The 15,466-nt window shown below is 46.7% G+C and overlaps 2 protein-coding genes across 3 annotated transcripts in view; one reads left to right on the forward strand and one right to left on the reverse strand.

Annotated features, from left to right (window-relative positions):
• Window positions 1-13,922: 13,922 nt before the first annotated feature.
• On the reverse strand, window positions 13,923-14,948 carry DHRS1 (dehydrogenase/reductase 1). Its single transcript, XM_006111184.4, has one exon. The coding sequence runs from the start codon at window positions 14,946-14,948 to the stop codon at window positions 13,956-13,958; it is 993 nt and encodes a 330-aa protein (XP_006111246.3). The 3' UTR covers window positions 13,923-13,955.
• Window positions 14,949-15,202: 254 nt separating this feature from the next.
• The window catches only part of KPNA5 (karyopherin subunit alpha 5), a 58,359-nt gene continuing 58,095 nt past the window's right edge, over window positions 15,203-15,466 (forward strand). For both annotated transcript variants that reach the window (XM_075924032.2, XM_089777217.1), the window contains exon 1: window positions 15,203-15,305. In XM_075924032.2, the coding sequence (XP_075780147.2) occupies window positions 15,203-15,305 (103 nt within the window). The remainder of the gene's footprint in view (window positions 15,306-15,466) is intronic.

A 15,466-nucleotide genomic window follows, 5' to 3' on the forward strand; every position in this document is an offset into this window, starting at 1 on the left:
TGATCATCTGGTACTTGTTGTGTAGTTGCTGCAAAGTGGGGAAAGTGAGGCAGACGTGTACATACATTTTCTTCCGTTTTCAGCCTAAGCTTCTTTAGTAAGGTCCCTCTGTTTTTCTCATGGAATATTTAGTAAACTTCTATAAGGTTTAAGTTAAAAATCGTGCTTGGAATAACTGAAGGATTGTGCAATAAGGAGTTAAAATAGTGTCTTAAAAGTAAAGAGTTTAGAGCAATATTGTGATTGTGTGAGTGAAGATCACTAGTGAGATAAGAGAAGTAGAGATGGCTGAGAAAACCCCTGTGGCTGCTCACTTGACACAAGAGAAGACCAACAGGTTAGAGCAGGGTTTCCCAATCTAGGGGTTGGGACCCTAATATGGGTCACCATTACATTACAAAAGGGTTGCCAAGTGTCTCCCCAGGAGGCTTTGCCCTTTCTCCTCTCCCCGTTTTTGAATTGCTTTGGGTCACCAAGTCTTCCTGAATTGTCAAAATGGGTCCCCATCTGGAAAAGTTTGGAAACCGCTGAGTTAGAGAGATGAAAATGAAGAAGGGGAATTGTCCGGGGGAAAGGGAGTGCTTTAAAGGTCAGAATCCTGATTGAAGCAAATCTGAGCTTTGAACAATATTGCACAACCATTCGGCCACAAGGTAGTGGAAAGGATGCAGCTGGTGCATGGGCATTATTTTATGCATGTCTGGACTAGGAATGTTAAATATCAGTTAACTGAATAGTCAGTTATCCTCGTGAATTCTTATTGGTCACTCAACTATTCCATAGTTCCAGGGGCGGGTCTGGCAGCCGATGTACTCTTGCCCCTCTCCCAAAGGGCCCCCTGCCACTCCACACTGCTGCCTCTGTATCAGAGGCAGTAGCGTGGGATGCCAGGTGGGAGCGGGGCCACAAGGGGAGCCAATTTAAAAACCAGCTCCCCTTGTGGACCAGCTGCCTCACGAACTTGGCACAAGCCAGAACTGAGCCAGTCTGCTGGCCAGCCTGCTAAAAAATGCAATGGCAAGGGGGGAGGGGAAATGCATGTAGTCTATAGCATTAACCTATAAAGTTTTGTTTATTGGTTAATCGACTATACTATTACATCCCTAGTCTGGACATGGTTAATATTGTAAAGAGACGGCAGAAACTGGAGCTGGAGCAAAAGCAGTTACAACATTGTTTGACATCTCTCTCGCATTTGTTCAAACGGGTGTGAATTCACATCAGAAAAGCTTAAAATGGTGACTGTTCTTAGAACTATGCAAGAGGAGAGGGACAAGGCCTAGAAGGATGCAGAACAGTACAGGAAAGAGAAGAATGTTAGAAGAATCAAGAGCAGCAACTCTCTTGTTGGCCAATGAATGTAAGGCAGTATCAGGCCATCAGAAGTGTGAGGCAGAGATAAGTAAATTACATGCCCAACATACTACCCATAAGGTGATGGTAGTGGCTGTAAGGTTAAGAGAGAATTGCAACTGGGAGCTCCCAGGAAAAATAGAAATACCCCGATGCTGACCTACAAACTCCATTCAACACCAATTGTCCACACATGCAAAATGTTGCCCCAGTTTCTACAAGGGAGGTTAAACACATAGTTGCAGTAGCTGATCTTCCCACAACAGAGTTGGTCACATATGTAATAAGATGGTCTCTATTGCCAAGAGACCGGCACTACAGAACTGTGACCCAGTTGTGTGTCATGGCTGGCTCGCATTTGGCAAATGTACCCCTCTGCTGGTGGCATGGACCTAACCTAATTGGCTTAGTTATGGGCCTCTTCTTGTGATGCAAATGTTCTGGAGATAGGCATAGGTTCTTGGGAGCAGACTCCCCCAGGCCTCTGGGAATGGATGATAAGTGCTCTCAAAATATTATTTTCTGATTCTTCCCTCAACAAAACTAGATATCATTGAAGAGCAGATACCTGAAGATTTTCCCCAAAACTAGATGGTGCTACTTTACAGTGGGTGCAAAACAGGTTCACAGTCATGCTGGAAGGTCATGATGAATGGAGTTTCACAGGGATCAGTTCTGGGACTGGTTCTGTTCAATATCTTCATCAACGATGTAGACAATTGCACAGAGAATATGCTTATAAAATTTGCAGATGACACCAAGCTGGGAGGGGTTACAAGTGCTTTGAAGGACAGAGTCATAATTAAAATGATCTGGACAAACTGCAGAAATGGTCTGAAGTAAATGGGATGAAATTCAGTAAGGTCAAATGCAAAATACTCCATTTAGGAATGGAATGTGGAAAATGATTGCCTAGGAAGAAGTACTTTGCAAAGGGATATGAGGGTCAAAGTGGACCACAAGCTAAAGAGGAGTGAACAATATCATACTGTTGCAAAAAGGTGAACATCGTTTTGAGGTGTATTAGCAGGATTCTTGTAAGCAGGATAGGAGAAGTAATTCTTTAGCTCTACTCCCTGCTCTTTAGGCCTCAACTGGAGTACAGTGTCTAGTTTTGGGCACCTTGTTTCAGTTAAGAGGTGGAAATATTGGAGCCAGATCAAAGAACAAAAAAAAATGATTAAAGGTCTAGAACCGTGGTGTCCAACATGCTAGTCACTAGCCACATGTGGCTATTTGGCCTGTTGAGTGTGGCTATGTGGCTTGAGCAATGTGGCTATTTGGCTGATTGAGTGTGGCTAGTTTGCAATAGTGGTTACTGCTTCAGAACTGGTTGGACACCAAATTATGACCCATGATGAACGAATGGAAAAAAATTGGGTTTGTTTAGTCTGGAAAAGAGAAGACAGAGAGCAACCTAACAACAGTTTTTGAGTACTTAAAAGACTGTTACAAGAAGGAGGAAAAGGAATTGTTCTTCCTAACCTTTGAGGATAGACCAAAAAGCAAGGGGTTTAAATTCCAACAAGGTGGTTTAGACAGGGAGTGTGGGGAGCCTGACTGCTGCTGCTGCCCCCCTGGTAATCCCGAAGGCTGGGGCCCTTGAGGTACAGGAAGCTGCGGGCTGGAAGGGACGGAGAGGGCAGGTGGTGACAGGAAAGGGCGGGATGTGTTCAGACGAGGAACGTGAACAGGTAACTGGTTATCCAGTAAGCATCACCACCAGATAATGATTAACTGGTGGCCGGAAGCAGCTCCCCTGCTGACAGTCCTGTGCAGGGTTGGAAGTGGAATCTCCGTGAGCTGGGGGCAGCGGTCCCTTGTCCAGGATTCCACTTAGTCTGTTAACCAGTTAAATGTTAGGCTAACCTCATGTTTACCCAGTTAGCAGATTACATGGGATTTTACATCCCTAGTTTAGACACACATCCTGGGCCACCAAATCTCCCAGGCCAGATTGTAAATATGCTCCAGTCCATAGATGATCCATAAGATGGGAGTTTGAGACAACTGGCCTAGATATGTGATGATGAATACAGGGTAAAATAATAAGAACAGACTTCATAAGAACATAAGAATGGCCATATTGGATCAGACCAAAGGTCCATCTAGCTCAGTATCCTGTCTTCCGACAGTTGCCAATGCCAGATGTCCCAGAGGGAGCGAATACAACAGGTAATCCTCATGTGAGCCCTCTCCTGTCTCCCATTTCCAGACAAATGGAGGCTAGGGACACCATTCCTACCCATCATGGCTAATAGATTCATGGAGGTTAGGTCCATTAATGGCTATCTAGTTCTTTCTTGAACCATGTTAAAGGCATAGTCTTCACAATATCCTCTGGCAAGGAGTTCCACAGGTTGACTGTGCGCTGTGTGAAAAAATACTTCTTTTTGTTGGTTTTAAACTTGCTACCTATTCATTTGATTTGGTGACTCCTAGTTCTTATATTATAGGAACAAGTAAATAACTTTTCCTTATTCATTTTTTCCAACCAGTCATGGTTTTATAGATCTCTATCATATCCTCCCTTAGTCTCCTCTTTTCTAAGCTGAAACGTCCAAGTCTTTTTGATCTCTCTTCATATAGCACCCGTTCCAAACCTCTAATCATTTTTCTTGCCCTTTTCTGAACCTTTTCTAATGCCAATATATCTTTTCTGAGATGAGGCAACCACATCTGTACGCAGTATTCAAGATGTATTCAGTATTCCTGGGTCAGACCAAAGGTCCGTCCAGCCCAGGGCCTGTCATCCAACAATGGTTACTGCCAGATGTTCTAGAGGGAATGAATAGAACACGTGATCATCAAGTGATCCATCTATCATTCCAACTTCTGAAAAAATAGAGGCTAGGGCCATTGTTCCTGCCCATCTTGGCTCACAGCCATGGATGGATCTATTCTCCATGAACTTATCTAGTTCTTTTAGAACTGTGTTTTAGTCTTTTTTTTTAACTTGAGTACATATCGAAGCTATGATAGATCTTTAGTGACTCACTGCATTCCAAGGGATTGCTCAAAGAGTAAACAAAGAAACTAAAAGCAGCATTAACAAAGGCATCTTCCTGGAGTTCTTGACTACTACACATACAACAACATTGGAAAAAAATCAAAAGCAGACCATGCAGTGCAAACAGCAAACTGCATCTGTTCATCAATACAATCATTGCAGAAGGGAGCGTGCAAACTCTCTTGCCCTCTGCCAGGCTCACACATCATCTAGAGGGAACCACTGGCTGGCAGCTCAGTCTACGTCCTGCATACTTCCGGGAGTGGGAGAAACTTTACACATTTCCCTGCCCCAGGCCAACTGGGGCTGGGGGAGGGGAGCATGCTAAGTTTCTCATCCCCACTCTCCCGCTGCCAGGGGTGTGCCTCACTGTTAAAAATAGCTAGTGGCTATCTCTAGGTGCCACATGCCCCTTGGGGGGAACCATCAGCTGTACTGAACGGCCTCAGGGTCTCAGCAGGGCAGGCTGAATCAAACGGCTTCACAGGCCACATGCAGCCCGCGGGCTGTATCTTGCCCACTCCTGGTGTAGGACATGTGGCAGAGGAGTGGATTTATTCTTTCCAAAACAAACTTTAAGCTTTACGGATCTCTTTCTTAAACAATACAGCAGAACGTTCTCCAACCTTGTGGGAGAAGCCCAGAAAACATCAGCCAACTAAACCATAGTCAGACAAAATTACAAAAAAAAAAAAAAAAAAAGAACAAAGGCTGGCTAATACAATCATTCCTAGTATCTTTATACCCTTAGCCAAACAGTCTGACGTCAGGGCATCCAATTACAGAAATCCTCAATTAAACTTGGAAAAACAAAGCCTTATCAACAAGATGGCAAACAGGTACGAGGGAGTACATCTCCTGTCCCAACCAGCCCAATTAACACATACCAATAGCCCATCCTGTAGGCCTTTTCTCATGGGGTGACAGAAAGTTCACTCTGGTCTACGTGCTTAAGAGAAAAGCTGAAATGGTTTCTGTTATACAAGATGGCTTCTAGCTAAATATGAAAATGGTTTCTACAGCGTCTACAACTTTCCCCTTTTAGCCTTTTAAAGGCCAACCTTGAAACCATTTTATACCTCCGTTTCCATTAAAGTATTTATGTACATTTCTTGTTCCTTTCTCTGCTCATCATATTTTAACATCATGAGTTCCACATTCCCTTTGGTAAGGGTCTGTCTTGCGTTTTCCAGAATACAAGAAATACAGCAATTGATTAACAAGAAACAGCAATAAGCACAAAAGAATATAGCCAATACTAAAACTACTCCTTGCAAAATCCAAGTTCCCACAGGTCTAAACCAGCCTCCCAACCAACCCCAGAGGGTCCAGTTTTCCTTCTGTCTTAGGCTTTCCACAGTTCTTTCAATCTCTGAGGCATCTTCCTCTACTTCCTTGCTGGTGTCAGTGATATACACACAGTATTCTTTTCCCACTAAGGCACAAACCTCGCCCTTACTAGCTAGGACATAGTCTAAGGCCATTCGGTTTTGGCTTTTTCCCCTCCCTGGCTCCTGAACCATTACATGGCCAGCAGTACTTTCCAATTGGGGTCAGGGCTAGGCGGATATACCCTGGGTTAGTAAACCCTTTATCCTGCCAAGTATCATTTGGCTTAGTTCACTAACCAGTGTGCCATTCATTTGAGTGTTGTTTAGTGGGACTGGAATCATTGGGATGCCTCCTTCTGAATGTACAGGATTGTGAGCACACATCCAACAACTGTAGAATTAAATTCTTGGGAAACTTGGTTCATTAAAAGCATAAACACATTTGAACCATATAGGTTATAACTGCTAGGTATTAAAAACAAGATTAAGCATAAGCTCAACATGAATTGTTTGTCCAGCCTCATGCTGGCTGTTCTTCAGGACTTCGTAGTTTGCTTCACCTATCGCTGGCAGGTTCTTCTGGGCCGCAGCTGGTATCTTAGCCTTGGTCTCTCAGGCTCGTCTGCTTCTGGGCCTGGATTGCCGGTACCAAGCCTGCGTTGATATCCATTTACTTCTGGACCTGGGTCTCTGCGGTGCTCCTTCTTGGGGCGAACCTCTGTAAGGGCTGGAACCAGTTTGCAGTGGGAGGTGTGAATTCAGGCGGGCAATCCCTTGCACTTTACAACAGTATGAGTGGTAAGAAGGACTTGGTAGGGACCCTTTCACCTGGGTTCCAGGGCAGCCTTTCGCTGGTGAATCTTCACACAAACACAGTCTCCTGGTTGTAGTTTATGGCACGGCTCAGTCGGGGCCTCCTGGAAGGCGTCCTTAACCTGTGAATGATAAGACTGTACACACCTCATAAGTTCCTGACAATACTTGACTATGCTTCCTTTAACAAGTGTGTTATCAGCCAGGTTAATTTCTGGGCTACTTAACAGCCTCATAGGTCGGCCACGTGCAATTTCATGTGGACTGAGTCCAGTTTTCTGATTAGGAGTGGCTCTCATGCTCATTATGGCAATTGGGAGTGCTTCTACCTATGTTAAGCCAGAGTTCTCACATATTTTAGCAAGTTTGTTCTTTAAAATCCTGTTTCATCTTTCTACTGCTTCTGCGCTCTCCGGGTGTCGCGCACAGTGCAGTGCTTGTCTGATAGAGTAGTACTTTGCCAGTTTTTGAACAATTTGTCCAGTAAAGTGGGTACCTCTATCACTGGAGATCACAAGGTGTATTCCCCATGATGGGAGGTAATGATTTAGAAGTCTCTATGCCACTGTGATGGCATCAGCTTTCCTGCAGGGATAAGCTTTTACCCATCCCGAAAACAAGCACACAATAACCAGCACATATTTAAAGGATTGACATTTAGGCAATTGAATAAAGTCCATTTGTAAATTCAGAAATGGTCCCAAAGGCAGAGGTCTGATTGCCGGCACTGTCTTTACAGGTTTACCCCCGTTGTGGGCTTGGAAGACAGGGCAAGCCAGACAGTAATCTTTGACTGCTTGAGAGAATTTGGGAGCAAGCCAATTTTTGTTTTAAGGATTGCTACCATCCCCCCCTTTGCCAGCGTGTGACACTCCCTGGAGCCCGGAGGCAAGGTGAAGTAGCAAGACCACTGGGACAACAATGGGGACATCAGAGCTGCACCACAAGTGGTCTGCGTGCAAGGTGCACCCTGCCAGTCTCCACTCCTGCTTTTCCGATTCTGGGGCTTGGTCTTGTAGGAGGGCCAGTTCTGAAAGAGACGGCATAGGAGCTGGCGATGGTAGGAGAGAAGGGAAAAACAGCAGGTAGAGGAGCAGATTTCACTACATTCCAGACCATACAAACTGCATAGCCTGCTACTAAAACTCTACTAGAATTATAAAAGCAAGAACCATTTGTGTAAAGCACAAAGTTAAGATTATTCAAGGGACTTAAATTATTTTTTTCATTAAAACAACCATATTGTACATACAACAATGTTTGAAATACATATATCACAATCAAGACACACAAGACAAATCTGAACAGAACACAAACTTATTATGTCATGACACAGAACCATGTTTTTTTTCCTTCAGTTAATTTTCAGCTGATATTAGCGCTTTTTGATGATCTGAAAGACAAAGAAAACACTTGTACCCCCATTGGGGTGGCCCATCATAACTTAAAATACTGCCTAAGATCTGTTAGGGGAACCGGTTACAGCTACTTCCTTACCACTTCCATGGGCGAGTGAGCTGCAACTTTCCGAGAACAAGGGCGCTTCATCGGTACTCGTGACCTTCCACTCCCTTGAATTACCTCAGAGTTGCTAGCCCTCCCCAACAGTGGCATGCCTCAGTTTCCCTCTTGTACTGCAGACCAGGGTGCTGCTGCTTCTTTTTTTTTTTAAATGTGAAGCTTCAAATGATTTACTGCCACAAACTCTTTCTTAGAACAAGGTGCTTGCTAGTTACTATTCCAGCAAGCAAAAAGGTTTTCTTTTCCTGAAAAGAATCACATGCAATGTTACAGACTTACTTATGGGGGACAGTGCCCTCCCCCTTCTAGAACAGACAGGCAGTTTGCAGACACACACAACCTTGGATCTGAAAGCAAGCCAAAAGTGCTATCAACTCAGCCTTGAACAGAAACACCCTGAAGTTTCTGGGCTGGATTTTTTTAAACAATAATTAGTTTCCTTGGAAGACACATTTAACGCTTAGGGTGCAGGTTTTACAAATTTACAATGTATAGATTCTATTCTTTTATGCGGTTAACCAATTAAGTTTCAGTAGAATTCCTTACTTTCCTTTTAATAGATTTAACAAAGTGTCTGTAGCCAAATGTTTAACTTGATTGTTTCTTTGCTTAGATGATTAAAAGAGACTACAAGAAACAAGGAGTCATTTCTTTAAAAAGTTTTTTTTTCCTCCTTACACATTACAATATTGCTTAATTTTTTTTTTCCTTAGGATTTTGAGGAACACTTTTCTTAAGCTGTTAAACTTATTTTAAACTTGGTGTTTTGCTTTGGATCGGGCAAGTTTATTACAGGAGCCTGTGTTTTCAAAGGAAAGGGCTAATTCCTTTCAGTTATTTTTTATGTCTCCTTCTATCTGTGTATGCGTTATAAAGAGGGGTAGAGGGGTGATGTTGTGCCAAATTTTCCCCCTTGGTTGATACGGGTGTGCCAACTGAGAAATCTTTTTTTTCCACTTCTTGTGCATTATTTTGGCACAGCGGCGCTGCAGCAACTTTTAAGTTACATATCTTACTGCAGGGAGGATTTTTGCTTTTCTGACGTTCACTTTATCCCTCAGGGCTTTAATTTTTCCTCTTTTCCAATTTCTTAAATGCTTACAGGTCCTTGGACCATTATGCACGTACATGTAGTACACAGGGGTGCCTTTCAGCAGAGTGGGGGGAGTTTAGACTAAACCCCACCTAAACTAACTTTACACACTCCAAAGAAAAAGAGTCTGCCCGGTCTAGAGTGTCTGACCTTAGCAGCTCCTGAAATAAGGGGAGTCGTCACCCCCTCACATATTCACTGAGTCTTGAGGTTCAGCTGGCCCCCCCCCCCCCTTGCATTCAGAGCTCCCTCGTGGGAGAGCCCTGGTGCAGCTGGGATCAGCTCAAGTCTCAGACCTATGCAGCAGCATTCATATTTCACTCATTACATTCATACTCATCATTTTCTACACACATTTTTTTTCTCCTTTTCACATTTTTCCTAAAGTTTCCACATTTAGATACATCTTTCTTTTCTGTCCAGTTCCCATGGGTTTCTATTAAATGGCGCTGCCCTAAGACACCCGGCACTTAATATCAGACTTCATTAGGCTCCTATACCAGAAGGCACTTATCATAAAGGCACTGGAATTCCTGTAGACTGACCTACCCCCATTTTCTGCGCACGCTTAAACAGATTCTGTAAGGCACCGAACCAAAAGTCCGCCTGCTTACACTATTCTTTTCTGCGAGTCACCGAATTAAGAATTCACCTGCTCGCACTGATCCCCCCCTTTGTGGTTGCGAGGCACTGGACTCAAAGTCCACCTGGCTCGCAGGGGTTTCCGGCATCTGCCCCAGCCTGGCAGAACACCATGTCCTGGCGCCTGGAGACAGCCTGGCGGAATGGAGAAATACTATGGCCTGGGGTTAGCATCAGAGGTCAGTACTACATCCACAAATAAGAGAGAGAGACGACAAAGCTTTCGCACAGTTCCGTGTGCCGAGAGAGTGTAATGGCACCACATCAGCTTTCAGCGTCCAAATACAGAGGGTCCAGCGCATGGCTGCCTCACTAGAGACACTGGTGTGCCCTTTTGGAACTGTGACATATAAGACAGGCCTAATAGACAAAGACAGACACAGACAGACAAAATATTACCCGCTCCACAAAACTGAATTCCGTAGCTCCCCTTACCCTAACGGCAGGCCGTCACTCCAAATCCTAAGCCCTCACCAGGAGATTTACCTTCTATTGAGTGCTCTGAGAGGTTTGGAAGTGGAGTGCCAGGACGTTCATATGGGCACATGGTGTGTTAGGAATCTTGGTAGAACCTCCAAATTGTTGAAGCAAAAAAGCGCTCCTCTCTGTTTAGGCAGCTAACAAACAGCTTTATTAATTAATAAAGCACAGCATGAGCCAAACGTGGTCCCAGCAGAGCTGGGCCCAGTAAGGCTAGCTAATACAATCAATCCTAGTATCTTTATACCCTTAGCCAAACAGTCTGACGTCAGGGCATCCAATTACAGAAATCCTCAATTAAACTTGGAAAAACAAAGCCTTATCAACAAGATGGCGAACAGGTACGAGGGAGTACATCTCCTGTCCCAACCAGCCCAATTAACACATACCAATAGCCCATCCTGTAGACCTTTTCTCACGGGGTGACAGAAAGTTCACTCTGGTCTACGTGCTTAAGAGAAAATCTGAAATGGTTTCTGTTATACAAGATGGCTTCTAGCTAAATAGAAAAATGGTTTCTACAGCTTCTACACTAGGGTGCCCCACAAAATCTAATAGCCCCAAGCTCCCTGAAGAGTTAATCCAGCCCTGATCAACATAGACCAGAAGATTTACTTCTTGGAGATGGGCATTTCTAGCTGGTGCTGTGTGCTTTGCCTCAAGGGTTCTAGACACTATTTAACCTTCTCCTCATCAATGTTTAGAGACAGACCTACTTAGACTTAGGTGTCATTGGGTTTTTCCCCCCCCATCACTGATAAGCAGGTCTAGGAGCTATACTTCACACCTGATGTAGGCAAAGATGCCAGCTTTCTCCTTCCCCAGAAGTGCTCAATCTCTGCTTCCCATTCCAACGCCACCCCTTCTTTCAAGTCCTACCTCACCTCGCTCTTCCGGCCCATGCTCTCATTCTGCTCTAGACCCTTCCTGATTTCATCCCTATCCCAAAACCTGCACCCATCTCTACCCACTCTCACTCTGCTTCTGCCTGCCCTCTTATCCCAGCAAACACTATTCTGCTTCTCCTCCCCCAGTGTTTCCTGCATGCTGTGGACAGCTGACTTGAGGCAGGCAGGGAGACACTGGGAAGGAAGGGGAGGAGTTGATCAATCTGCAGGGCTGCCAGAAGGTGGGAAGCACTGCAGGGAGAGGAGGGCTGGCTGCCAGTGTGGGTACTAAATGTAGGTACAGTAATGAAATGACAGCCAATGTAGAAGCTATATTGGCAATGAGATTCCCTGCCACACAGTAAAGTCACCAATAGCTTGAAATCACTAAAGACTTGGGCTAATAAAGACCTGGAACCTTACAACATGGGATCACAGACCTGCAACAAGCAAGCAATCCACAATCTAAAGCAGAAGAGAAGAAAAAACCCCAGCCAATTGCAGAGGTGCATGGCCTCTATATAGACACTGATAATCTCTTCCCTTTCTCAGTATGGGATGAACCCCTGAGAACACACCTCTGAATTCTGGGTCTTCATTATCTAAAGACAGCCCACTGTGAGGAGATTCAGCAGGAGAGAATGATGTGTTAAAGCCACTGGACCTCACCCCAAGATGGAAAAGTGAGGCAAAGGCTACTGTCCAATTCATTGGGGTTTGCTTATGGCCACATGCTTTTGAATACGGTTATGGTGTTTTCCAAGGCTAATGCTTTGTTCCCTTTTCCTTTTAACAGACATTCTCTTTTGCTATACACAGACTAGGGCTGATCTACAGAGCTAGTTCGACATAAGGTAGCTTACGTCAACCTAATTCTGGGTCTATTCTACAACAGAGCTCCCGCAGATGTAAGTCACCCACTATGTTGACTTAACTGTCTACATGAGCATAGTGCCTAGACTGATGTAGTTAGGGAGATGCAATGTCTGTGTACAGAACCCCTACCCTCCCTCCTCCCCACCCAGCACTTCCTGCTGGTGGGCCCTGTGGTCAGCACCTCCCTGAACCTCTCACCTGCTGCAATCAGCTGTTCCATGGCATTCAGGACTGGGGAGAGGGGAGATGAACAAGGATATGGCATGCTCAGGGGAGGGGGTGGAACTGCATGGAAAGAGGTAGGGAGGGCTTTGGGGGAAGTAATGGAATGGGGGAGGAACCTAGGTCAGAGTCAGGGGTGGAGCATCCCTGGGCACTTTTCAAAGTTGGTGCCTGTGTGCACACCACCAACAGGAGGGTAGCTTGGATATCGACAGCTGATTTAATTACTGTGGTGGCTATAGGTTGACCTAACTTAGGTCAACTTAATTTTGTAGTGTAGCCAAGTCTTCAGTGTTTGCAAAAAGGGGAAATATTGTCTCTTGGATGCACCCTGGGCAGGTATTAGTTTTCCCAGATTATGTGGTGGGGGCTAACATTGGTTCTGGTTTGCATTGTTAAGAGGAACTCCCTGATAATGACTTAGCCCTTGCTGTTGTCAACTTCACAGAACAGAAGGATTATACATGCTAGGGATGTTCAAATGCTTTTGTTTTTGTCAATTTGTAACTGCTGAAATTTTCAGCAGTTACACATTTATATGGGGATAGGAGGAGGCAGGAGCCTGCCTCTGTGAGAGGCAGCAGTGCAGGGGTGGGCGGAGGAAGGGGCAAGTGGCTCCACAGCTGGCATCTCTGCCTCTGCTGATACAGGCAGGGACACGTTCACGTTCCTAATACATGCATCAACAGAATTGTTACAAAAGTCCCTATCAGTCACATTTGCGCAATCCCGCTGATAAAAGATTACACATGGGTATGGGAATTACTGCAAAATTTTGAAAAAAGTGAGTAGTCCTGTAGCACCTTAGAGTCTAACAAAAAAATATACATAGTATCATGAGCTTTAGTGGGCAAAACCCTCTTCCTCAGATGAGTGAAGAAAAAAGGGGGAACCTCCCTATTTAAAACAGAAAATGAAGGGAGAGGCTGAGAAAAAATGCCCGTTAATTGTAGTGCTGGTGCTAATGAAGCTCTGTGTCCCATACTTCGCTTTTGGTGTTATTCAGATGTTGAATATAATGGGCCCATCTAGTTCATTTCTTTGTTCAAGCTATGAGAGATTTGCATAGGACGGCCAGTTCCGCAGTCTCTCTGTAGTTGGCTTCTGAAATTCTACAGAATTGTGAAGATAATTTCAAAGGCTCATTGAAACACACAGCCAACCCCTTCTTCCCCAAAGGGAGAGATTACACCCCCTTAAAATTCATCGCCAAATCAAACCCAATCTCCACACCCCTCTCAAAAAGGAACAGGCTCTAAGGAAAGGCAGCTTTGAAGATTTCTGACGACTCGCTGAGAATCACAGTTGAAAGTTTCAACCCATAAGGCTAGGGATGTAAGTCAACTACCCGATAAGCAAATGCTCTTGACTAGTCGCTCCTCTCGGAGGCAGCAAGTGGGGTGGAAGGAATAGGAGCTGGTTCCACAGGGGGAAGAGAGGAAGGGGGGGGTAACGGGGACTGGGCATGAGCTGGGAATCAGTCCCAGATGCTGTGCCTTTGCATTTAAAAAATCAGAAGCGGGGGGGCGGAGGAGGCCTGGCACGAGCTGGGACAGCTGATTTCTGGCTTGTGCTGGATAGGAGCTAACCCTGCTGCGGCTGCCCCACTTATTGACTAGTTGATGGAAAATTAGTTAATTAAATGTAACATCCCTACATGACACATTTTCAGAAAACACCGGAGAAACAGAAAATTCATCATCATGAGCACATTTTTTATTGTGAATTTATCCAACTTTTTTCTCAGGCTTAGGGGCTGGTTTCACGGGTTGGTAGACAGAGAATTTGCTGGAGTAAAGCGCGAGAGCCCATTTGGGTATACTGATGCACTCTGGGATGAGGCGGAACAGGCAGGACAGCCCTGGCATCAGCGTCACAAGCACATTGCGCACCGATACGTAGTTGTAAACAGGTCTCCCGTCCACGTCACGGAAGCGGTAGCGGTGGGCGAGATCTGGGGTGAGCAGCACCTTGCCGCTGTGGCTCATGAGGGCGGGATCGGAGGCCAGGCCCACCACACACTTGCCGCTGGCTTCGGGGCTCTCTGAAGTAACCATCATGGTCTGCAGCAGGCCGGCCCAAGACCCTGAGCCCTCGGCGTCCTTCAGCACCTCCTCGGTGCGCACGAAGCCAGGCCAGAGCGAGACGCAGGCCACGCCGTGGGGACGCAGCTCGACGGCGCAGTCGGCGGCCAGGCGGTCGCAGGCAGCCTTGCCCACGCCGTAGGGCACGTCGAACATGTAGCGCAGGCCGCCGGGCGAGGAGACGATGACGATGAGGCCCTGCCCGGCGGGCACCATGAGGCGGGCGGCGTAGTGGGCGCAGAGGTAGTGGCCCCGCAGGCCCGCGTTGTTGATGTCGTCCCAGAAGGTGGCGGGGCTCTCCCAGAAGGGCAGCCCGTAATGGGCCGCCATGGCGCCCACCCCGGAGAAGGCGTTGCTCACCAGCACGTCCAGCCGCCCGCCCTCCGCCTGCCGCAGCTTCTCGAACAGCGCCGCCACCTCCTCCTCCCGCGACGAGTCACACACCAGGGGCTCGCAGCGCCCGCCCCGCGCCGCCACCTCGGCCGCCGCCCGGCCCAGCACCTCCCGCCGCCGGCCCGTGATGTACACGGTGGCGCCAGCCTCCGCCAGCTGCAGCGCGATGCCCTTCCCGATGCCCTGCGAGGCGCCGGTCACCAAGCACACCCGGCCCGCCAGCCGCCCGCCGCCGCCTGCCATGCTGCTGCCGTCCGGTTAGCTCCCGGCCCGGCCTCCCTCTCCTGCATTGCAGCTGGGGACGGTGTATAAAGTCCGCGCCCAGAAGAGCCTCCCCCAGCGAGACGCCGCCCTGCCCCGATGTCACAAGGGGAGCGGCCCCTGCGTTGGAGACACCCCTTGGCTCACGCCGGGCTCCAACTGCTGGAGACCCGGCGGGCTGGGGCCGGAATCACCTCGCAGGGCCAGAACTCGGCTACTTCCCTGTCGTTGTGTGCATGGGAGTGGGGCAGAGTCCAGCCCCCAGCGCACTTTGCATGAGCACGGCCGTCACATCAAGATTAAAAGTGGCAGACTGTAAAACAGGCTCCGCAGACAGAGGTAGGAAACTGTCGAAGCAAACGCCTCACTCAGTTTACGCAGCTAAACAGACAGTTTTATTGGCCAATAAAAGCAAAGTGAGCCAAACGTGGTCTCAGCAAAGCCGGGCCCAGTAAGGCTGGCTAATACAATCAATCCTAGTATTTTATACCCTTAACCAA

The sequence above is a fragment of the Pelodiscus sinensis genome, chromosome 3 (assembly GCF_052426305.1).
Source record: "Pelodiscus sinensis isolate ZL-2025 chromosome 3, ASM5242630v1, whole genome shotgun sequence".
NCBI classification, from domain to species: Eukaryota; Metazoa; Chordata; order Testudines; family Trionychidae; genus Pelodiscus; species Pelodiscus sinensis.

Coding starts and splice junctions, on each gene's coding strand:
- DHRS1 (XM_006111184.4), bottom strand. CDS start 14,948: ATGGCAGGCGGCGGCGGGCGGCTGGCGGGCCGGGTGTGCTTGGTGACC.